Genomic DNA, 25,092 nt, shown 5'->3' with positions numbered 1-25,092 from the left:
GTAAAGATCGAGCTGCTCCTCAAGTACGCTGTTAGAGCTCCAGATATACACACAGGCTCCAGCACTTGGCCCTGTTACTATTTATCCAGGATTTGTGTTTCCATACCAGGATGCACTTGTCCGAGATAAGGACCGGCGCCTGTATCCTGCAGTACAGGTCCCCAGTAGTGCTCGATACCCGCTCGCACATTTTGGATTCTTTCATTTAGTCTCTCACTTCCATACTCTTTTAAGCTTCCTCCTTGAATCTGCAGATTTGATTTAGATATTTATTGAATAAATGACTAGAGAGAGGAAAGATTGGAAAGTTTTTCTATTAAAATCTAGTGCTAGTATACTCAGAAATTAATACAATTCCTCTAAAATTTCCAGAAGAGCTGAATTCCCTTCCTAGGCTGCAGGTTTTTGGCTTCCACATTCCTGTCTGTACCAGGTAACAGCTACAAAAGCAGTTGCTGTTTTTTCTATCACTCACAAACGCAGACCTCTCCTGCCCTGTTGTATCTAAGGAATGGCATTTAGCTGATAACGGCGAGATACTTGGCATGGAAATTTGGAAAGCTATGCAAAGATGGGACTTAATTAGATGGTAATTTATTTACTGGGGGGGAAAAAAAAAAAAAAAACAAACCAAACAACTTTGGATTTATCATCAGATACATCCTGTGAACCTCAAACACGAGTGCCATTGCCAAATGCTCCTTTTGGCATGCCAACACCATGTGCCTTTCCCCTTCCTGCTTTGTCTTCTACAGGTTGCTGTATCCAGGAATGCGGCACTGTGCTTATTAAAGGCTGAAATTATCCACTGGGTGGTTAAAAAAAAGCTAATTCTAACCACTGAGTGAGATAACTGGTAATTTTGTGAAGTACATTGAGTCAAATAAGATTTTTTGGCAGCCGAATGTTGATGTAGCAGAATGTGCTTTTCTGATTGACATATGCTAACAATACTGCCTCCACAGTCAGGGGGAGGATAATTTACTTTTCATTTCCATTGGAAATGAGGTGAACCAGAATGTGGTAGATTGTTAAATCCCAGCTATGTGGTTTAATTGTTTTGCTCAAAACCACGAATCAAATGATACTCTGCATCCTCAGTCCTCTCCATCACCACTTCCAGGAAACCAGCAAAGACAAATCTCCTCCTGAGACAGTTTTCAGCTCCTTTTGGGTTTCTCAGTCATTTCCCCAGGCATGTCCTCAAGGGGTGGCTGGACCAGAGGAGAGTCTCTGCAATGAGAAATCATCCCCAGCGGAAAAGAGAAAGGCTGACAGCCGTTTCACAGCATTTCCCAGCCGGCAGGCAGGCATGCTGTGGGGAAATTAAGTACGAGAGAAGCTTAGTCAGTCTGGGTGAGGCTTTACCAGCTCACCATCATCCACATTTCTTCTCTCCGTTTCAATTGTCCTTCTCACATCCACAAAAAGGAAGGGGTAGAAATTGCTCTGAGCATCCCAGCTCACTGCTGGAAGGGGCCATGTCTCCAGAGACGTGGCACTGACAGAGACCAAGAATTTGGCTCTGCTGTCACCCCATTTATCAGACAAAGAGGGAACGTCTTTGGTCTCTGCCACAAAACCTCTGTCATAACCCAGAGCTAAAATTGTCCCTAAATGTCACCTACCCCTCATATCCACTCCAGGAGTCTTACTCCAGGCAGGGAATCCCGGCTGCTGCTTCGTGGGATGCACTGGTGTGGGGCACCACGCTGTGCTGCTGCTGCGACCGGCATTTCAACTTCATTTACTTTGTGGGACTTTATTTACTTACTTAGAAAAAAAGTCCAGCTTGTGGGAAAACACAAGACACAAGTTCAAAAATCTTTTACGATCTCAGTAAAGGAACATTTTCTCATCAAAGCTCTTTCAATTAAAATATTATGAATAGTTCTGGTTCTTGGCTTTGTTATTATAAATACTTCCAGTGGAGGTGTTTAACTTGCTACTGTATCTCCAGGAAAAGCCTTTAGCCTAATTTTTTACTTTTAACTACTTAAGTGCTCCAAGACCTCCTAAAGCATGTGCAAACACCCATTAACAGTTCTGTACCCCTCAAAGCCATGCACGGATGGACCATGGGAACAGTCAGCTGCAGGTTGAGTTTTGCTGGGAGCGAAGGTGACCTGTAAATGCCTCTAATGTAATATTTTCCCTCCTCCCCTTCAAATACATATAAGACAAAAGTCTGGGCTTGTAGGAGGGATGGAAAACCTATCTTCTTCCAAAGTGGACTGTGAGTCTGTGCTCCTCCAGAAGTCATCTTGGAGCACAAATTAATAAACCTTCACAAAATTTCTGATTTACGGGACTCATTTAAGCCCTCTGGGGAGTTCCTCCGTGAAGTTATATGCTCATCTTCTCCATCACCGTTGTGAACGAGCTGATGTCCGCTTTTAGTGGTAACCCAGGGAAACCACGGCAGGCAAATAATTTGAGGGACGACTTGGCAAAAGCAAATCACATCAGCATGCTCAGCAGAGCCAGGGGAGCAGTTTGCTGTAGAAAAGATTTAGGAAGAGTCACAAACCCATGCACTGGCATCTGCTTTTGTGTCAGTTCATTTTGCTGGTCCCTTCCCCCATGTCTCTCCCTCACTCCTGTTTGGAAGGAAGAAGAAAACTCTCATTGTGCCAAATTCTCTAGTCTCATGCAAAGTCTGAATTTTGTTGAGCTGACCAAGAGAGGCTGATAATTGGGTTTTTTCCCTTTCCCCCAGAAGTGTGACTTAATTTCCATAAATTTCCATTTGTCTTCTCATGAGCTTACGAAGTCACATCCCCAGCTTTGCTCTGTCTTCTGTGTCCTGCAAAACCCTGAGTATTTCAGCTGGAATTAAAATCACCTTTGGCAATAGGGGGCTAAGAGAAAGCTGGGATGAAAAGTGCGGCATCGTTAGAGAGCCAGGGAGGCTCAGAGCCTGGGCAGGGCAGGACCCCCACGGCCACCAAGTCGGGGCCGGGAAGATCAGCGTCACCACCTCGGCGTTGTACCTCTGAGGACTGGCTGGGTCAGAGCGGGGTCACTGCCATGTCTTTGCATCCCTCGGGTGATGGGATATCTCAGGCACACCTTCATGGGGACAGGGTCTAGGCAGAGATTTCTGCTGGGAGCTCACCCTCAGAAGGGATCCATGTCATCACCGTCCTGCGCAGCGCAGGCAGAGAAGAGTGTTACTGCTCAGGCAGTGCTGGAAGGGAAGGTTGCTGTTCTGTGCGAGATGAAACACAGTTTGGTCCTGAGGACTAATCCCATCCCACAGATGCTGCCAGCCTGGTGTTTGAATGGCTTTCAGGACTGCACTGATTACAGGAGCGACAGCAGTATGGAAGTGGGTTAGTGTTTCATTCTCTCCTGCCAGTGGCAAACATTGTAGTATTGGATTTTCTTTTCTTTTTTTTTTTTTTTAATGAGGATTTAGCACACAGTCACAGCGCTTGCGGTGTTGGGTTTTTTTACACTAGAGAGCAGCCAGTGCTAAGCCTTTCCATGCACAGCTCTGTGCTTCTGCCCTGTGCTCATGCCGCACGTCACTGCCCGTCACAGTGCTGAGCAGAACCCTCGGATCTGGTGGGTTTACACCAATGCAAACACATCAGCTTTAACGGAGAGGAGAATCAGACTGAACCACAGTTGGTGATAGTAGAGATATGGCCAGACCACTCTGCTTCTGCATCCAAACAGCCCTGAATACAGAATTAGTGTAGATCCATTAGCGCATAAGCTGTCCTTTCCATGGTGAGCCAACATAAAGCCCGAGACTTTCAGGTCAAAAATGAACCTGGACACTGTCTAAATCCTCTTTCCCTGGGCCAAAGCGATCTGTAAAGGTATATAAGGACTCAAAGGCTCCCACAGGTGTTCACTGACAGCCATAGCCACCTTAGTCCCACTGAAGTTAGGAGTTTCCGTGCTGTAAAAAATCCCATTAAACACCTATACAAGTCTTCCTGCTCCTGAAGACCTTTGAACGTGTCATCCTGGGATCCCAGACCAGCTCCTCTTGAAGCAGGCGGGAAACTTTCCACTGGCTTTGAAGAGGCATTTGAGGCATCAGCTCCCGCAGTGTGCAAAGTCACCTGGAAATGAATTGTTGCTGCCCTGACCTGCACAGTGTGCCGGGGTCTGGACTCGCACAATCCAGCAAGCAGCTCGTCAGAAAAAATACTGAATACAAGGAGCCTGCAGGAGGAGGATTTGCTTTTCTGGCCTTTATTGTCCTCGAGAGTTTGTGTTTGCAAATAATTCTTTCCACAAATTAAAACCTTCTGCCTCTGGGGAAAATATTGATTATTTTTTTTAACTATATGAGAGTTTTGGTACAAATCAAGACACGGAAAAAAAAAACCTTTAAATATAGTCTTTCATAGAAAGCATGCAATTTTCACACTTTTACTATAACAATTCATAAAAGGGAAAGTCAATGCTATTCTAGCCAATTTCCCAAGCTCTTTAAAGACTTCACAATACAATTATGGAATGAATCAAGGCTTTAAATAAAGCTCAGAAAAGACTTTTTGAGTTCTGCATAATTATATTAGGCAAGACTAATTCATAGCTAGGGCAAAGGTTTTGAATGCAAGCCAATAAATTCTGAAGCGCAGATGACAGAGCAAAGCGTTTCCAGAGTTAAGCGTTTCCTTTTGCTGATGTGCAAACATTGTTCAGCAGTAGAAAAGAAGGAAATTCAGCAACTAAAGCCATAGAAATAGGAGTGGGGAACTACAGGGGTCGTTTCTTAGTCTGATCCGGTAAGTCCGAGCAAATCATTTCACCCCTGTGTGCACCAACACAGCCCAGCTGCATCGTGAAGGTTAAATAAATGAAGCAAGTTCTTTACAAGCACAAATCACTCTCTCAGTGAAACCGTGTCGTTTTGTGCCACCAGAGAACTTGGTCCCTATTGCTTAATGATCTTTCTTTGTGTCTTGAGGTGACTCCAAAACATAACTCTTCTTTATACGCTGAAGGCTGTGAGATGTGTTATTTTTTAGAAGCTTAGAAAACTTCCATATATTTAACAAAATGGGCGATTAACAGCTTGTAATGGTGGGGTATATCTAGGAATTTCCTCAGTCCACAGAGGAGCTCTATTATTATTACCAGCATAAATGAGAGATGATGTTCTCACCATGTGGGTTGCGAGAGACGAAACCCAGCTGGTGCTTTTGCTAAACGCGTTGAGCTCTGGAGCATAAAGCTGTATAGAGACTTGATCCATCTAAAGAAAACTTTGGCAACAACAACACTGCCTGTCTTCACCAAAAGAGGAGTTGCATCTTTCTCAGATTTATCAACAAGGATACTTAAGTGCCTCTGATTGCCAGTGCACCTGCTTCCCATATGCTTATGTCCTTGTTATTTCTTTCTTTTATGGATCCCCTGTAGCATCCTGGGGTGTGGTTGGATTCTTTCTCCATCTTTCCATTCATCCCTGGCGTTTTTCAATCCCTGCAGAGCAAAGAGACCACACATCTGCACGAGATGATACTGAGCGTATAGCAAATGCTTGTACACTGAGGTGATGGTGCTGTGTGGGTGGGTGGAGAGGAGATGTGTCCATCCGAGCAGATGGAGCACCTGTTTGTAGATGAGGCTTTCTGCAGAGGGACGTGGGGTTGGCTTGGAGTGCAGGATGGCTTCTGTGTTTTAGAGTACCAAGGTGCAAGTCATGTGGCTATCTGGGGAAGAAGTTAGAACACCTTGTAACCCTGCCACAGGGCAAAGTTCCCTATTGGTTTTAGTAGTTTTATCTTTTTGTCATTTTATCACTTTTAATAAAATTTCTTCCACGGTGATTTGCAGCACACAGTTTAATTCTTGTTAATATTTTGAAATTTTAAAAATTTAAGGGGCTTTTGATTCATCACACACTCATCTCAGAGATGTGCTGAGCCTCTCCTGAGCCATACAGCGGCGAGGATGAGCCCCGCAGGCACCCAGCCCCTCCATGCTGCAGGGAGGGTTAGCACGGCAGCTCACCACCCCACCACAGCAGCCTTGACACAAATATCCAGGCAAATCCCGCACATGCCTCTGTTTCCCTGGGCTGCCGTTTGCTAAGCTCAGCTCCAGTGGGGTTTCTAGACAGCACAGAAGGTTCTCATAAAGCCTTCCTGCTTTTATTTGACACGAACAGTGACTTCCACTTGATTCAATCACTGCTTAATTTGATCCTCCATTTAATTTTATCAAAACTGTAGTAATCAAATAATTTGTACTAAAAACATTACGACTTCCACTTGTTTATTCTGATCAATTTTAATCCTTTAAGGCACAAGGTTTATTGGATAATTTGATTAGGAGATAACAAAAGGCTATCATTAAATATACAAGGAAAGGACAAAGCACAAAAAAGTAAGTTAAAAAGATCCCAAGGAGTGCTCATAAGAAAGAAAAATGACAATAACATGCTGTTATTTAGAAGTCGCGCTATGCAGAATGAAAGCCAAGAAGCATCCTGCTGTTTGTGAGATGAGATGAATGGCATGTTTCGGTCGAGACATTTCTGGCAATGAACTGCACTGAAAAGGGGAAGACAACATAATTGGATGCGAATGAATCTGCCTTTTTTGAGTGTTGACCCACGTGAATGAATGTATGTCCGTGGGGGTTGAGTTTTCCCTCTGTGCAATAAGCCTTCAAAAGCCAAAGCCAGCAGAATAAGTGGAGGGACAAGATTTCCACTGCAGGCTGTTTCTCTATTGCTGTGAGAAATAGAACACAACCTCCTGCTCCACTGATCCTTCTCATCCCTTGACCGTGCCGCATCTCTCCCCCACAGGTCAACACCTTCATCTCCTTCGTGTTCCCCATGGTCGTCATTTCTGTGCTCAACACCATCATCGCCAACCAGCTCATGGTCATGTTCAAGCAGGCTGCCCAGGAAAACCAGGTTTGCACCATCGGCGGGCAGCAGACGATGCTCAGCATGTCCATGGAGCCCAGCCGCGTGCAAGCCTTGAAGCATGGCGTGAGGGTCCTACGTAAGTATACATGTATCTTGGCATGGAAGGGGCTAGAGGTGTCGAAGTAAATACGATTTGAAGAGTAATAGGTTGAAATTGGTAAATGCTTTCACCCAACACATATTTTAAATTAAAAGTAGCTCTTTTTGGAAATCCAAATTGCCCCCAAATGCTTTGGCTTTTGGCCAAATTGTCCAGTTCTTGTCTCAAAGCCCCAGAATTTGGAAAATAAAATTGTTTGTTCTCTTGGTCTCTTGGTCTCTTTCCTTCCTTATCTATTTCTTGCTGAGTCACCAAGAGGTTTCTAGGGAATTTTGTCTTCTATTTTCCACTATTTTCTTTTTCTCCCAGAAAAATCAGATCAAGAAAAGAAGCTAGAGAGAGATTTAAGTATTATTTAATTAATTGTGCTCGACGGGGGAGAAGTTGAGGGAAAAAAAATCAAATTTAAGGAAAAAAATCTATTTCATGTTCTATGAAACAGAAACAACTTGATAACATCACGCTGTCCTCTTTGTTTTTCTCTTTCTGGCCAGCTCCAGCCTGAACACCTCTTTCAGCTGGTGCTGGTTTTAGGCTTTGAGTGTGACCAGGGGACTGGACATAGCACAGGGCATGCAGCCCCACTGGCATTGCCTATGGTAAATTAGATGTGCAAATTCCTCTCAGCTGTTACAAGCAGAGACTTTGGAAGCCCAGTGTTGGTGGCTTTCCTTCCCCTGCTCCCAAGGTAAAAGCAGGAGCTGCTCTGAAGGTGTTCTCTGCTTCGTTGGAGGCGTGTGGAAAATCAGTTTTCCCCTGAAGATACACACATAGGAGAAAAGATTCTTGCAGTCAATGACAGCTTTAATTCATATTTCAATTTTCCTCTCTCTGTTAGAAAAATATTGGCCAAATGACTCAGATTTTTAAAAAAAATTGATCAATTCAGACTCTTCCTGATGTTTCTCCTCTTCAAAACTTTGATAATAGCAAAACTGATTTGACAGCAAAACATTCCTCATGTAATCCCATACACTTGATGTTTTATAACATCCCAGAAATAATTCCACTGCACACTTGAAAACCTGAAGTGAGACAGTGGCAGAGGCGATCTCTGTGTTGTCTACGGTGGGAGAATTTCCCTAGTCCTGTCTTGCACATAACATCTCCCCAGTCAAGCGTTCAGCTCTGGGGTAAGGTGACTCCAATTTATCATCTCCCTTCCTGGGGGCCAAATGTCTCACTATAAACCCAGCAGAGCTCCTAAGGGATGAGTGTGCACCCTTCTGTGAGTTGCACTTTACCTTCTCCCATCAGATATTGCACCCAGTGTTTTACAGACTCTGACCCAGATAATCACAATATATAAAAAAAAAGACATTTTTTGCCCAAAGCAAAATTAATATGCAGCAGATTTTTTTTTTAAAAATGCTACTTCTTCTATAGAATCATAGAATAGTTTGGGTTGGAAGGGACCTTTAAAGGTCATCTAGTCCAAATCCCCTGCAATAAGTAGGGACATCTTCAACTAGATCAGGTTGCTCAGAGTCCTACCCACTATGATTTTAACTAAATTTTGCAGCCCTTTGAGGGCTGGCTATCTAGACATATTTCAGTCAAATTCCCAAGCCCTGTTTTGGAAAATACCTTCATCCATATTTCACATGCAATAAAGGGTTCACATTTGCACATGCAGTGTCTCAAAGAACATTGATAGCTGTGAGCACAAGTGGCCATTCATGAACTGCTCAGGTGGGTATTCATAACTTCATGGGGAGACTAGACACAATTGTGTTCTCCATGGATGAAGACAGAAAGAGATTAATTTATATTTTTTTTTCTGTTCTTCCAAACAACCACATTTAGGGTAATCATAAATAATCCTTTTCTTTTGCCTTTGCTTGTTGATATGTAAAGCTAAAAACCGGACCTGCTCACACAGAGAGACTCTTTGAAAAAGCTGAACTAGCCCAGCATTTTAATGATTCATTCAACAGCAACTTAAGCCTTGCATATATCACTTTATTCCTTTTCTTTTTCTGCAGAGCTTTGGTTCAGACAAAGGTTAAATAAAAGATTCTGCACCCAGGAATTGAGCTGTACTGCAAAATACTGGATGGCTTAATTAAATAAGCTGAGGAAAAGACCAAGGAATCTGGTAGCTTAAACTGACAGATGATAAAGCAAAGGCTGTTCAAAAATAGTACCCCCAAAAAATCTAATAAAGTATGCCAGTACTGTTATTAAACTGTGAGACTCCTCATGCACATTAGCCAGTGAGAGTTTGTTAGCAGAAAGCTTTCTGACTGGTGCTTGTCATGGCAAAGCTCTTGGCAGCTGAAGTGCTTTGGCCAAGACCATAAGGAAGGAAATCTTGGCCCTAGAGAAGCCACCAAAAACCTCCATAAGATTTCTCTCCAGATTTTTCCAGCTTTTTTTTTTACAAGGGATATATCCCACACAGAGCACTATGCCTATGCTATATGCAAGTTGTCATGTGCACCCCGGCTTCGAACACTGAGAAAAAGGAGAGAAAAACCCAGAAGACATTAAATTCCCCATAATTATCTTGTCAGGCTGCGGTTATTTACTGTCTCTGCACCCCAGTTAACCAGCATCCACCCGGGGATAAGAAGTGAGCCTTGGTTCGGCACCGAGCCTGCCAGGATGGGGCCATGCAGGTCCCTCGGTTCCCTGCTATCTTTTCCTGTTTCTTAACACTTCTGCCTACTGCCATTAAGCGAGAAGCTGCCTTTTCTCACTTGCACTACAACATCTCACACCTCTCTCTCACCTTTTAGTATTGTATACTCTTTTAACATCAAGAAGAGGGAGCTCTTCATGAATAATAAGAGAAAGACCTAAATTTACACCTGCCATTTCCTGGGCATTGCTCGGTGGTGGTGGAAGAGCATCCCTCATCAACAGGTCCACATTTCCTCCAATGCACTGAAAAACAGCCCTTCTTTCTCTGAACAATAAGCTTAATTTTCTTCTTCTTCTTCTCCAGGCAAATTTTTGCTTTTGTTATGTATTGCAAAAGTTGAGAAAACTTAGCAAAAGCAAGGGCTTCAGTCTGGAGCCCGAAATGGTGCAGAAGTGGGTCAGACGTGGCACCGTGGGGCCCCGTGGCAGCAATGCACAGATTTTATGTGCATCTCCACAGTGCCGCCCTGGGAGCAGGACTGAGCTCCCTTCCCTGCTGGGAGGCAATGAAGGAGCGGGCACTTGCCCCTTTTCTGGAGTGAGGAAGATCCAGCAAATAAGAAATCTACTGTCAGTATTGTCTGTGATTCACCACATCATGCAGAAAGGCTTTTTTTATCTAGCAAGTGTGAGTGAAACCCTGCTTCATTTCATTTTTCAGATGCACTTGATTACTGGAGGTGCTTGATTCACATTTACTTTTGTCACCTGTTCCTCACAATTTATTTTTTTTATTTTATTTTTTTTTATAAACCAGGCCTCTGAGCTGTCTGAAAAGCAGCAAAAAATAAACAAGGACACACATGATTTATCCTGGGATCCAGGGCAGCCAAAACCATGTACACAGTCTAGGTTAGTTTATGGAAGAGGATGGAAAAAGAAAAATGATACTTGTCCACACTAATAAAACTGTTGGCACAAAATAAGAGCTTCATGGGGGTCAAAGTATTTTCTATTTCCAAAAGTGAACTTTGGCCTGAAGTACAGAGAGCTTGATTTTGTTTTAAGAGTGAAATGTTTCAGAACTTGTAAAACTAGTGCTCAGAAAAGAAATTTGTGCAGTTCATGGTGTGCAGAGCTGTTGGATGAGATCAGAGCAGCAAACACCTTCCTTCCTCCCTCCAGATCTACTGAGATTATGTATTTATTTGCATTGAAATATGAGCTAAAAGTGGTCAGGCTAACAGCTTCATTCAAAACATCCACAATATCATTTTCCTCCTCTTTGGTAGCATTTATGTATTTTCTTGGCTCTGTCTGAAAATGGACATGTACAAAATAATTAGGGAGATCAGGATCAAGGAACGTGTCAGCCCTGCTGCCTGGGAGCCACCTCATTAATTCATTAAGTATGTGATTTCTGATTGTAATTCCGTCTCTGCTGTCAGCATTCACCAGGTGTGAGGATCCAAACTCAGAGACCTCGAGGCGCTGGCAGCTTCCCAGCTCTTTTGTGAGGGTAACAGGGCAATGTCTGCACCAGTGCTGCCTCTAAAAATACCTCCCGCCAAGAGATTTCATACCCTCCTTCATCCATCCAATATTCCTTCCATTTCTCCAATTATAAAACACCTCCAATTTTTCTTATTATTCCTTGGCTATACGGTAGTGTTGGGAAGCTGAGTCTTTTGGGTGCTGTGTGATGCTTCGTGGAAGGGTGAATATTCTCCGATTGCATAGCCAGATACGCCAATCATTTGATAACATCCTAAATAAATCTTAAGCACACACATGCACACATACATCCTTCAGAATAAGCAGCCTTCAGCCGGCAAAACCTCACGTACACTGCCCAGACCATCGCACACTGTATCCAGACGTAGAGAGCCAATATAAACCTTCCCCATCTCAGTCTCACATTTCCAAACAGCTGCTCAAAAATCAGGACATATTTAGCTTGGCTCAGTCTGAAAGCACTGTTTGGCCACCATGTCTTCTCAAAAGGGGACAGTTTTGTGACTAATTGTCCCCATCAGTACAGCAACCTGCAGCCCATCCTCCTCCGAGCAGCCCTCCGCACCTCCCCGACTGCCCGTCGGATCGGTTCCCACGTGGATGGAAGGAAGGAGCTATGGAATGGCAGAGCTGAGCTCTCATCACAATGTTGAGACAAATTGATGGACACCAAGGGGAAGCTTTGTGCGTCCCTGGGTGGACGTTGGTTAAGCCTATTAAAATGTGATCAGTTCCAGGTAGCATTTGCTCTGTTACAGAAGCTGCTTAGTGAAAGTAATTATAAAGCACTTAGAGAGGTTTAACCAATTAAAAGAATATCCTTCAGTCTCCCACAGCCGGCTGGCTGATGCCTCAGTAAGATGCTTTTTAGGACATGAAGTCAAACAACATTTTTTTACTGAACGTCTAAGAATTTTGAAATTATGATTTCAGGGTTTCTAGTTTCTTCGATACTAGACAAATGCCAATTATTAATGAAGTATCCAAGCAGCCCACATTTAATTAATTTGTACATGAATAATTCCCCTTCTGAACAAATGTTTTGAAAAGTTCATTCATTTCTCTGCACTGATGTTCTAAGTCAGAGCTATCTGTTTGAGGAGGAAAATATTGCTGTGAGATTTAGTGTAACCATCCCGCAAACAGGAATAACAAATAGCAAATACTTTGCAGCCACAATACACAGAAGAGAACCAGTCTGAAAATCTGCTCCTTAAACAGTTGTATTTTGTAATTCCTATATTCTAAGGAAGACAGATTTGTCCATGAATCATTTGTTTTGCAAGAAAAGAAACTAAATTCATGACAGTTTGTATCTCTAATAAAAAGTCTGAACAACTCCAAGTGGAGTTCAGCAAAACCCCTGTGACATTAAGCGTGAGTGGAAGCTGAGTTTAACAGCCGAAGTGTCACATTGAAATTTGGGAGGATAAATTAGCTATATAACAGTTGTATATATTTCCCAGAGATGTTTGTACATGCAGGTTTACTTTACAGGCTGCCAAGTGACATAAAGAGAGCAGTATCGGAGCGCTCTATAAACACTCTCTGAGGAGCAGAAAGGGACCACGGCTGCACCTCTCGGGACAGGGAGACTTTTTTCTCCTCTCCCAAGCTGTGTCCCTTCGCTGGCACTGCAGCTCAGCCTGCTGAGGCATTTCCACTGGGATTCAGGCTCTCGCAGTGGCATCTATGAAGACAACTCTAGGGCTGGTCATGGCCAGCAAGCAGATTTTCCAGGTGTTAAACCCGGTCCATATGAGTGTTTAAAAAGCTAACTAACTGATGTGTTTTTAAACATAAAGTCTGGCCAGGGTCTTAGTCACTGCAGAAGCATGCAGTAAATACAGCCGCAGGGTCCCTCTGCAGCAGAAACCATTCGAGGAGGAACAAAGGACACGTGAAACTCAAAACTGTAGAGGAAAGAAGAAAGGGGCTGCAGAGGATGCCGGTTTGGGTTATACCTGATCTTACTGAATAGAAAGATTCTTGAACCTGGTGAGGAGAAGGCAGGAGCCCTTTTCTGTCCTTCAAAGGGGAAGTTTTCTTTCTTCTTCCTTCTCCTCCAAAAACCTGGACATCCCTCAGGGAAATGGCACAGATGAAATTTAAATGGAATCAGGCAACTTCTTATTTCTTTTCCCCAAAATTAATTAGAAAGAAGCTGGAGAAGACATCCCAGTTTGCACTGTATCACCAAGGACGTGCTTCTTGGACCCTGTTCTTGGGGAGCTTTTAACTTTCATTTTCTGCCTTGCTCTTTATGGATGAAACCGCTGCCAGTGGACGATTTAATCACCAGCATGAGCAGGGGCAGGAATTCGCATAGTTTTTCAAATCTGTCAGTTGAAGCCATTGAAAATCAGGACTGGAGAGTACAGTCTGAGTAAAATACATTGGTTTTGCATGACAAAAGGTTTTTCTATTCTCCCTGCTGTCTCGCTGCCATTAACAAAGAAGTATTTAGGGGAACATGGCTCCTTTCAAGCAAGGTAGCATCTTCTACCCCTTAATCTGAAAAAGAGACAATTCTCCCTTGGTAGGAAAAAAAGAAGGAAAATGATACAGAAAGATAGAAAGCAGATCTCTGGCTGCTGGGAATGGAAATTAAGGAGTCAAATCCAATGTTTACACTGCTCAGCAACACGTGCAAGAGCACAGGGGGATTGTATCCAGCAAATGCTGAGTGTTTTCAGTGGAGCTGAGGGCTCCCCAGGCCCATTGCTATTCCCAGTTTCTCCTTCTTTGCTCTCCTGAGCACCACTGGTCTCCGACCTCTGCTGATTGTTATTGACTTTTATGGAAATCCTTTCTTCTGCAGCCTTGTGACCCAAATACCAGCATAACCAGTTTTAATTTTACTAGGCTCACGCCCACCATTGCAGCTCCCGTAACCAGTAGTTTGGGGCCCGCTGGTATAAATATTGCCTATGACCTGTCAGGTAGTGCATCGTGTTAACATAAACAGTGCCTCAAGGTTTAACGAGTCAGTGCCAGCAACATCTACACTTGGCCCAGATTTTACCATCTCCCAAATCAAAAGGCACAGTGACACTTGCTCCCCTTTGTGAGAGGTTCTCTTGACTATATAAGTATATAAAACTCAGGAGCTTTGAATACACAAGGACTGTTTCTCCAGAAATCAGCATTAATGCAAATCCCTGACATGAGCCCCCATAACACTGTCTTATATTTTATTAGTACCAGCTGGGGTGTGCATTCCTTGGGCAGCGTTGGAGACACACGGCCGCTGGTGAGCCGAAATGCAGAAGAGGTTGAGAGATGTTGTTCAGGTGGGTTGGTACAGACCCAAACAGCTCCTGCCTTTGCCCAGAAATTACAACATGCTGTTCCTCAGCTGTATGCATTTCAGCTCCCCTTGAAATGCAGACAAAAAGAAATAAATTGGCCAAAACCATCTGAACAAAACTACCAAGGAATGCTGGATCTGAATGTCTCTGGAGGCCTTAGCAACAGTGGAGGTGGTTGAAAGAGGGAGAAGCATCGCTCTTCTCCTGGAGAGAAACGAGGACAGGATGGAGGGATACCCTTGCCGAGGGCCACCCTGGAGCCGCAGGGCTGTGACTCAGCGCAACCCCGGAGGGGATGGGAGAGGTAAAGCGAGGAGGAAAACACTACCCGAGTGCTTTGTACTGCAGCAGATCCCTGGGGTCCCAAGTGAGTTGGCAGCAACGGCACATTACCCATCGCTGTCCCGGTGCTCTGAGTCATGCTGAGCCCCAGGTGGCCCCAGAAGGGGGACAAGGCTGGAAATCCCTCCCAAGTGTGGCTCCTGCGCTCAGTCAAACCAGCCACCGAGCGCTCGCCATGGTCCTTTTTGCACATGATATATTGCTCCATGCTTGTGCTAACCCAACATGAGTTTTTTGAGACGTTGGCCCTGGAGAAGGGCTGTCTCCCAGCTTCAGTCACAGGATACACACAAGGTAAAATAAAATACTCAGTGCAATCTAATATAATTTAACTTCCAGGATTGCTTCCACATCCAGTTTAGTCTGAAAATCAAGGCTGGCACAGTTTAAATCTTCTTTTGCACGATGAAAAAGATGTCACTCAAAATTTATGTTTCCCTCTGCAGGACTTCCTGCGCAATAAACAAACAAGGACTCATCTTCCACCACTCCTCCTTCCTCTTTCCCCTTCTTCCTTGGAATGCTGTTCAAATGAACAGAGAACAGAGCCATTATAAGACAAAATGGAAAGCCACAGGATGCAATAATTCAGGTTTTAATACAGATTTAAATTAGGAGTTTAATTTCGAAGGGAAATGAAGACGCTGCTCGGTGGAAGGATCATTCCCTGGCATCCCCAGCACACCAGGGTTGGCTTGCTCGGGTCCCCTCTCTGCTCCCCAGCTCTGGGTGGATCTGCAGGTTCGGCACCTCGTTTGCTCAAATGTGAGAAATGTCAGAAGTTCACGGAGTGGCCCTGCTCCTATTCAAACCACATTGAATTGATTAGAAGTGAGGGATGGGTCTGGTTTATTTTTAGTTCAAAAAACAGAGGCAGGAAATCTCCAACCTCACAAACACCATCCTGGACAGTCACCCCCATCACGCATTGCGTCAAATCCTTCCCCTGCAGTGCTCAGCTCCAGCAGGCTGACCTGCTCCACCTTACTTCACCCAAGAAACCCATGTGTCAAGACTTTGATGATGATGAAGATGTCCTAGGAACTGATAGCAATAAGAAAAAAAAAAAAAAAGCATTTTGGCAGTCACTTTGCCCAGCATTTTTTTTACAGCTCATCCGTTTTGATAAGCATGTGCTCAGGGAGGCACAAGACAGCAGCAAAAGGCACCAGGTGTCTGGGAGAAAGGGACACTTGTGTTCTGTATCAGACAAAAGTTAACACCTTCCCGCATGTCATATCCATCCCTGGGGAGGGGACCCAAGAGGGCAGGATTGCCACCCTAAATCTGCTTGATCCCTTGTATGATAAAATTGAAACATACGGATTAAGGGTGAGAAATACAGGTCAGGGTCTCCTAATCTGTGCGGCAGAGGCTGGCGGCACAGAACCACATAGCGTGCTACCCAGCTGGGATTTCAAAATCAGACCATAAGTGTCTCCAATGCACTTAGCTATGTGTTTAATAGAGTTTTAATTGCAGAGTGATTGCATGTGTTATTACAGAATTACCACAGATTACTTAATTGACTATTTGTTTGCTGAGGTTAAGCAGATATTTCTCTCAATATGTGTTTTTGCTGCTATAGATCCCTGCCTCCATATTATTTGGCACAGCGTTGTCTGAGCAGCAGCAGAAGAGATCCTGTACCAGGAGAAACCCACTTTCATTTAACATGTTGGTAAATTTAACTGGCAGATGTGTGAAACTCTCAAAATTTGCTTTAGAAAGAATCCAGATCCTGCCATTCTTAAAGAGCTGCGTGCGGGGGTAAACAGCTGGGAAGTGCCAGTGCATGGAGGTTTCTGCAAAAATTATGATGTGCCTGAATGAACTTGTGTTGGGAGCCATTTGGGAAGCTGCTTTCACAGCCTGAAAATCCAGCTAATCCTGTACAGGCACTGGGAAAGCAGATGGCCTGGAGCTGTGAAGTTGGCTTGTTCCCGTTGGCCCAAGGCTGATGGATGGAGAGGGAGAGGCTGGAGAGTATGGCTTCTCCTGTGTCCCCTGGGCGGGATCTCCTGGGGAGTCATGGGTGGACTGCTCCATCCAGGGCAAACCAAAGGTCCATCTGACAGAGAGATTAATTTCTGGAGGTAGCCAAAAACAGGTGCTCAGAAATGTGAAAGAACAAGGCAGGCGTCCAGCACTCCCTCCGAGCTTCCCAGTGGACCTCCCCACTTCTGTGCCACATGTCATCTAGGGGCTGTCCCCATCAAAGTCCCATCAAAGGTCCTCAGGGCAGGATCAGACACAGGTCAAATTCATTCACTTGATGGCGTCTGAAGAGCTGCAGGCCATCTAGTGATGAATTACATCTGCGATCACAATGACCATATAGCAGCCAAAAAAATTCAGATTGAAATCATGAATTCACTTGGACAAGAGAATAAAAACAGACCCTCTAGCCTTCTTTCCAAAACATTCAGTTGCCTAAAACTTTATTGAATAAATGGCTTTTGCAGCGTTCCTGGAAGATGCTGTTATACATCATGCAGGCTGATGCTAAAAGAATATAACCATCTCCATTGTTAGTTATGTGTTTAATAAGAGAGATAGCACATAGAATTGAAGGCTGTGAATACGGAGCTACATGCCAGTAATTATTTAATTTCTGTACGAATTAGGCAGTAATCTGCTAGTGATGACACCCATGAAAATAGGGCACAGACCTGTCCCTCCCCACTCTGCTACTGAAGCCTCCCCTGTGCCTCTTGGCTGAGTAACTGTGATGGGGAGATACAACCACAGCCAGACTTGCTCCTCCCGGACTGCGTTTTTCAAGGGAAACACATCTTCTGCATATCTCCACTATGAGCTATGCCATAGTCCTTGTGAGAAGACAGTGCCTGGGTTTGGGACATATCCACATAAATAGTTTCAATCCCAAGGCAGAAGGAAAAGCAGCCTTTGCCTCCATGTGCCAAATTCGCATCGCACTGGTGGTGCGTAGCTCTGTAAAAGAGCTTTGCTGCTTCCTCGCCCTTTACAGGTCACATAAAGGACAAGAGTGATGCGGCCCTTATTCTCTGTAGAGCAAATTTGGGATAAAAAATTAACATAATTATTTTATTTAGCCTTGATTTTCTTCTTGTCTTTTATTGTGTTATGTTTTAACTGAGATTTCTTTATTTCCTGCTAGGATTCTGCCAGAATCCTGTCATTTCATAGAGAGGTTGAAATGCATATTACAAAAGGAAACAAATCTTTCCCTTGATTCCTTGATATATCTACTTTTTAATCTAGATTGACAAACGCACTCTATCAACAGCACTTTCATCCCTCAGAGTTGTCGCATTTTATTTTCCATTGTTTGATGTCCCTCAGCTAGAATCTGGAAAGGAAAAAAAAGAAATAGCGTCTTTTTCCGCTTACCCTTTAATTAATCATTTTTATTATGGCAATGTCCAGACCCAAACATCTTGTAATCACTGTCTCAGGTATTGCAGAAATGTAGAACAAAAGGACGAGCCTTGCCACCAGAAAGCAGCTCCTGAGGCTGTTTAATGATCCCCAGCACCATGGGGACTGCGGCCAGTGGCTCCGCGTAACAAACTAATGGGATTACATTGTCCCTGGCTCCCTGTCTACCTGGATGAAAAACATACGCTGTCTCTGCGAGTACTTTGGACAAAATACCCAGTGCCACAAGGGCATGAAACACAAGGACTGATGCAAATACAGTTTTGTTTAAGCCAGTGTCTGAGCTAGGCATGAGCAGTCCTTTATCTGTATCGGAACTTCTTGTGTTCATAACATCACTGCCCCCGTGCTTTTTGCTATTTTCTATTATTTCTGTTAAGCTTGTTTTTACAGACATTTGCTGGCTGGTTGTCCCTCAGGGTTATTCTTCGCACAATGCCAATGGAAGAACAAAGTGGGGCTTTAGGAAAACAGTTTCCAGCGATAAACACCACACAGACAAGTCCCTTTTCCACCCTCGATGAAGAATTGCTCATTAAAAGTAATGGTCTCTTTTCATACCTTGCAGGTGCTGTGGTGATTGCCTTCGTGGTCTGTTGGCTCCCTTATCACATACGGCGTCTCATGTTTTGCTACGTCCCCTCCAGTCACTGGACAGAGTGAGTCACGAGACGGGGGACGAGCTCCCTCCATGCCAGGACGGGGTTGGGGTGAGGCTGGAGCTGGGGCTGCCGGGGCACCCGCAGACTGGGGGGTGGCGGTGGGCATCTGGGAGCAAAGGCGTTCTCCACGCAAGGGGTTAAAGCCTCAACCTGCTAATTATTGTTTTGTTTTTTCTTTTGAATTTCTTACCGTGCTTGCCAGCCAAATTGAGGGCCCTAGTTTTATCATCTAAATTCCCCAGGTGTGGGTGAAGGAAACATTAGCTTGAACCGAAACACACCATCAGCCCCTCCACCTCCTGTGGCTGCGACCACAGGCTCGACCTCATTAACAACCACAATGGATGTTCACCTCTGACGGTCCTTAATGAAATGACATTTGCACAGGAGGGTTTTGTACACCCGAAGTGCATTGCTGTCTCCGTGGCAGAGATATCGATCACCGTCCCTAAGACGGAGCAGCTCCTGTCAACACGCAATTTAGCTCCACGCTGCTGCGTTTCCTCAGTGACAGGAGAGATTACACCAGTGGGGAAATAGTTGTGCTGCTTACTGAGTCTGGGGCAGGTTATTTACTGGGTTTTGCAAGGAGTGGATCAAAATTAAATACTAGGAGTTGCCACTGATTAGAAAATGTCCTGATTCTCAGAGAATTTAGGGATAATTGCACGTCTATGCCAAATACACGTGCACTGTTCACAGACGTGCAAGAGCACACAAGCAGCTCCGCGCAGCCTTTCTGCCACGTCAGAGTTCCTCAGCAAAGCAACCACAGAGCTGATTATTCATTTTCAATATGCAATTAAGCACTAATGCTGTCTGGGGATACACACCCAGGTAGCCTGAGACGCCATGAGATGTGGTCAGTGAAAAATGTGTCACACTGTTACATCCCTGTTCTCCCTGGGACCAGGTCTGTTTCCTGCAATGAACAGGAAAAGAAAAAAAAAGTATCTACAATACCAAAAAGCATAGCAACTATAAGACATTAAAATTTCATAAACGTCAGGCACAAAAAATAGTAATTTACGATATAGCAGTCTACTGAATGGAATTGTACATCCATCCATAGTAAAAACCAAAACCTATCTTCAGTCATGAAAACAGAGCTCTAGGCACACATTGGGACTAACTGTTGTTTCTTATTTGCTTTCCTATATGAAAAACACTTAAAGCAGCAATCAATTATGTAACGACCGCATTTGCTTTCAGCAAGAGGGGTAGAGAAGTCTGTCTGCAGTTAGTGTGAATTTATGCATTGTGGTTGCATTCACATATTTTTTTTTCCTCTTTTAAAAGCCATGAGCAATTTTAGGAAAACAGTGAATTTACAGGCATATTATGAATGGTGAACTATCAGTATGGTAGCTAATCAAGAGCTTGCAGCAGCTTGACATGATCATTTATAAATGCATGTCCTTGTCCCTGAAGAAGAGAAATTTTTGCTGTATTAATTCTTTACAACTACATAAAGAAACTCTGCTTGTAGGAGCTGGATGGGCCATGCAGTACTTGGCAGTGCTGAGGGGGTGTGGAGGGATTGGTGATGTACTCCAGCACACGTCTATTTATCTTTTGTTAGACAGTGCTCAGACTAACAAAAAGGTCTGCAATTTCCACTGAGATAAATGATCCCGGGGAACATCTTCCTGAAAATGAGACCCGTGTTGTTTATAAATGCTTTACCAGCTCAGAGCTGTTGATCTCAGTTGTCCCAAAGAAAGATATTTCCAAAAGATTAAAAAAAACCAAAAAAAAAAGAAACCAAACAACTAAGCATTTTCAACTAATTCTAGTTGAAAACTTCATATTGTGATGGTCAGGATATGTTTCAAACGCATGCCGTCTTCAACTTGCCCCCAGAATAGAGAATGCTATCCAAGATTACAGACAAAACCCAAGCCAGGGACCCACTGAATGAGCTGATGCAGCTCTCGCTGCCGGCGGAAGGAGAGCACTACATCTGTTACTGGGTTTTGGCTCTACTGCAGGCTCTGTAGACCAGAACTGCAGCCAGAAAAGTCAAGCTAATGTATATGCATGACACAGAAACAAATTTCCATCTGGCTTCTCAGTTTCCAGAATGCTATTTTTGAAGACAAAATGAATGCACGAGGTGAATATCATGTCCAGACCCAGGGCATAAATAAGTTTCTAACTGCCAGTGATTGGGGTAAGACATTTGTAGAGGCATTTCACCTACGTTTGGCCAGTCCCAGTTGAAAACATGTTTTCCTGGTGGCTCCTGCGCCATTCGTAAGCTCAAGTCCCCAGCTGAGAAAGGTTAGCTCATGTTTTCCTCAGCCTTGTGACTATGATTTCAGTTCTCCACACTCTATTTATATTTTTGTCTTCTACCTGTCCTTGCAGTTTCCTTTTCAACTTCTACCATTACTTCTACATGCTGACAAATGTCCTCTTCTACGTCAGTTCAGCAATCAACCCCATCCTCTACAACCTGGTGTCTGCAAACTTCCGACAGATCTTCCTCTCTACACTCACACTGCTGTGCCTGCCATGCAGGAAGAAGAAAAAACGACTGGCCTTCACCAGGAAATCCAACAGCATCTCCAGCAACCACACATTTTCCAGCCAGGTCACAAGGGAAACTACATACTGAAGCCAAAGGAGGAAGGGAAATGCATTTCATCATGGAGACAAAACTTGAGAGAGGCCTCTGTGACTTTCATGCATGGTCTCCAAAGTCATGTTACACCAGTGTGTTTAGCAAAGTCATTTTTGTTGGAAAAATAGGCTTTGTGCTGCCAGTAACTTTGAGGTTATTTTAAAGCATTGGCCTTGCCTCTTGTGAGTGATGTCTACACGTTTTGTAACTTCAGTCTGGCATAAATCCAGGTGCGGTGTTAACTGGGAAGCCAAACTATGTTAAACTTAGGCAAAACCATACTGCATTTCATCCTTTTCTCAGTGCAGAGATGCCACGTTCACATCCAAGGGTTTGAGATCACACCTCTTGGTCGCACCGAGCAGAGTGTCTGATGAGGAGAAAGCAGTTTTGAACAGAAAGGGATGTTTTTGGAGAGCGGACATGCTCATCTATGGGATGTTCAATGAACAATGAGTGAAAACTCAGGGAGCCAGGTGGTTATTTTAGAAATATATCTAAATTATGATTAATATGACCTAGATGCTCAAGAAAGCCACTCTGGCTCCTTGAAATTAAATAACAACAGATGATGCCTTACCTAGATTGGTGTGGCTGTGGCCTGGGGAAATGGGGGTCATCTTTTACTTTAGGGCATATATAGTGCCTGGCACAGTGAACCCCCTCTCTTGCTGGTAATGGTACTGCAACACCAATAAATAATAAAGTCTCTGACAAAGTCAAGAATGCAGACACCGTGCCCAGCTAGAGTGCTGAAAATGAACAGAAATGGAAAATCTTACTGTTGCCATACAGCCAAATCCTATTTTCTACCAGGGAGAACAGTTAGCTGGCCTACATTAAGAGGTGAGAAAACACCAGGCTCATGAGGGCTCCAGGCTGCTGAGATAAGAGCAATTCTGTGGGATCTTCAGATTTTTCCAGTTTTACTTGTTTCCTCACCGTTTTCACAAGGTCTCAGAGGTTATACCAATTGTAGGCAGTAGGGCCCTTTGTTCTACGTTTTCTTTTAATTTTTTTGCTACCAGTCCTGTTGGCACACCAATTTGCACACACAAATCTTCAGATAGTGCAAATGAAGAATACAATAAGGTCTAAAGTGGGGAATCTTAGCTCTAAAACAACTTTCTTTTAGCAAGCCAGAGAAACAGAAACAAGACCTGAAAATTCTCTTTGAAATTTCTCAGCTGGCCAGGACAGGTAGCGTGAACTTTTCTCCCATATGGTTCAACCTCTAACAGCCCACTCTGTGATGCAGCAAATTGCTCCAGAGCCTTTAGCACCAAAAATCACAGGTCTCTGGGACAAGCTAAAGGGCTTTCCCAGCTGTCACATCACCAGGTGGTGACCTGCATGGACCTGGAACCAACCAATCATCCTGTGCAACCTCTGCTGTGATTTTGCTGGTGGTGACCTTGTGTCCCCTTTCGCACCACACTTCATTAGGAGAGCAAGGCTTGCCTCTTTGTGGTGACAAACTCTAAGCTTTCTGGGCTTTGCCCATACCGTGTCACGCAGCTAACGAGCACCCTTGGTACGTAACAGAAGTCTCAATGCTGGAGATGTGGATCTGTCCCCGGTGAACCATCACATAATGACGGGGACCAGTTACTGACCCACTGCATACTGATGACTTCTCCTATGGTATCTCATGGGTTAGGCCCTGTTGCAGTCAGGGCATAGAGAAAATACCTGTGGGGCATTCGCTGTGAGTTGTGAGTGATGGCTACCTACTTCCAAGGCATTTATAACCTGGCAGTTGTACAGAGCTACCTACCATGGCAGACCTGGCTGCCATCAGCCATGACCTCCAACCACACCTACCAGGGATGGGAGGTTATTTTAATGCCTAGTACAAAACCACTCCAAAAGAAAGTGCTCGAAATAGAAATCAGTGGGGCTTTAGTTTCTTCTGATTCAGCCAAACTGCAAGCTCTGTCCTGTCATGTCTTCTTTTAATTTTTTGCTAGTTTCTTCTGATTCAGCCAAACTGCAAGCTCTGTCCTGTCATGTCTTCTTTTAATTTTTTGCCCCGGTTGTACCAAACAGAGGGCAGAGATTATATTTGACAAAGCATTTTCATTGCTTATGCACAGTTGACTCCTCTTTGGGAAGAAAAACAGGCAATGGCACACACACAAACACACACACAAACAAAAAAAAAAGGCAAAAAGGAGACTGGTCTCCTTGGAAGGAAATCTGTGAGGAACCAGCAAATGTTATCTGTGTGCGTGTTAAAAATGGCTTGGGCAGGTTGGAAGAAGAAGGTCTAGAAGACCCGTACATACTGCCTTGTGGGAAAGTTCAAGTACAATGAGCAGAGGAAGTCTTAATGTCACACACTTAACATTGGCCTTCCAGGCAAGACACTTTAGATGTTTCTGAAGACAACCCAAACTTTTTAACTTAATTTCTAAATAGAGTCAACAGCTGGGAGGTGGTTTCTGAAACCTCCCACAGAAGCTGTAACTGTGTGTTGCTTTGACTTTCATTAGGATTTAACATCCTGCGTGTCTCAGTTGCTTTTGAAATGTTAAACATTAATATACTTGTTCAACACCAACCTGCGGAAAAGTGCTTGATTATCTTAGAAAACACTGTACAAAAATTGTTTCACATAAAATGCTTGGCTTAGATTTCCATTACTGAGATACACTGGCAGCGTACAGAATATTTGATCACAGCTCAGAGAAACTGGTAGGTTTATTTTTGGTTTGACATGAAAATGGGAACAAGCTGGAGTAAAAATGAACTTATCATAAACTCTTTCCACAATGTTTGTTGGGCCACTCAAGTCCTGAAGAGCTGACTATTTGGGGGGATTTATCCGAGTGGTTTGCTGGCTTCTACAGCTCTGTTCCTGCAGTTTAACACGGGAGCAGACCTGAGTCTATGGCCTTAACATGAGATTACAGCTCAAAACTACCTCTTCCACTGGGCAAATCTGACTACCTTGAGCTGAGAAGTGGAAGTTACAGCTGATTTCATCCTCTTCCCTCCTCACCTAGTTTTGCTATATTTGACCTAGAGATTTAGTTTCCTTGAGCTCGAAGAAGTGAGGATGACTCACTGCAAGACCCCATGGTTTTGTAAAGGAAAGCATGGTACCATAGAGAAGAAAAAGGTATGAACTGCCCAATATATACCAGAAAAATGGTTCTTTCCATGCCTTTTAATAATGGTTGAACTACTAACCCAACAAGATATAGTTTTAAACCTAATAAGTGGCTTTTGCCTTTAGACAAAACACATACTCCCATCCTTTGTATTCCTGTCTTGTCTGAACTCTCCGTGGTGCAGAGAGGTGAGCGTTGGTGCAGCATGCTGCTAATCTATGCAAATTTCCTCTAAGTGTTTTGAACTGTTTGTTTTGACTAAAAAAAAATCTGTTGAACCCACAGATGTGAAGTGCTGCCAGATGGATTCTGAGAAATTCCCTTCTGAAGAGAGTCTATCAAGTGACCTCTTCAAATATTATTTTGAGGTTTTGTTTCTCTTCACAGTGTTTTTGTCAGGGCCATCCGTTTGGCAGTGTGTGAAATCAGATTTCCAAAGCCATTACGCTATTCAGAAATTTCCCCCAGACAGGACTTTCTCACCAAAGGCCCAGTACACAT

General features: G+C 43.8%; 1 protein-coding gene across 1 annotated transcript in view; it reads left to right on the top strand.

Moving 5' to 3' along the window:
* Window positions 1-23,395, top strand: part of NTSR1 (neurotensin receptor 1) — a 60,656-nt gene extending 37,261 nt beyond the window's left edge. Inside the window, exons 2-4 of the mRNA XM_075768774.1 lie at window positions 6,785-6,986; window positions 18,756-18,846; window positions 21,220-23,395. Of these exons, the coding sequence (XP_075624889.1) occupies window positions 6,785-6,986; window positions 18,756-18,846; window positions 21,220-21,469 (543 nt within the window). The 3' untranslated portion in view covers window positions 21,470-23,395. The remainder of the gene's footprint in view (window positions 1-6,784; window positions 6,987-18,755; window positions 18,847-21,219) is intronic.
* Window positions 23,396-25,092: the final 1,697 nt, after the last annotated feature.

Source organism: Balearica regulorum, chromosome 16 (genome assembly GCF_011004875.1).
Source record: "Balearica regulorum gibbericeps isolate bBalReg1 chromosome 16, bBalReg1.pri, whole genome shotgun sequence".
Lineage (NCBI taxonomy): Eukaryota > Metazoa > Chordata > Aves > Gruiformes > Gruidae > Balearica > Balearica regulorum.
The sequence above is the reverse complement of the archived record's forward strand: the minus strand, read 5'-3'. Positions and strand labels throughout refer to the sequence as shown.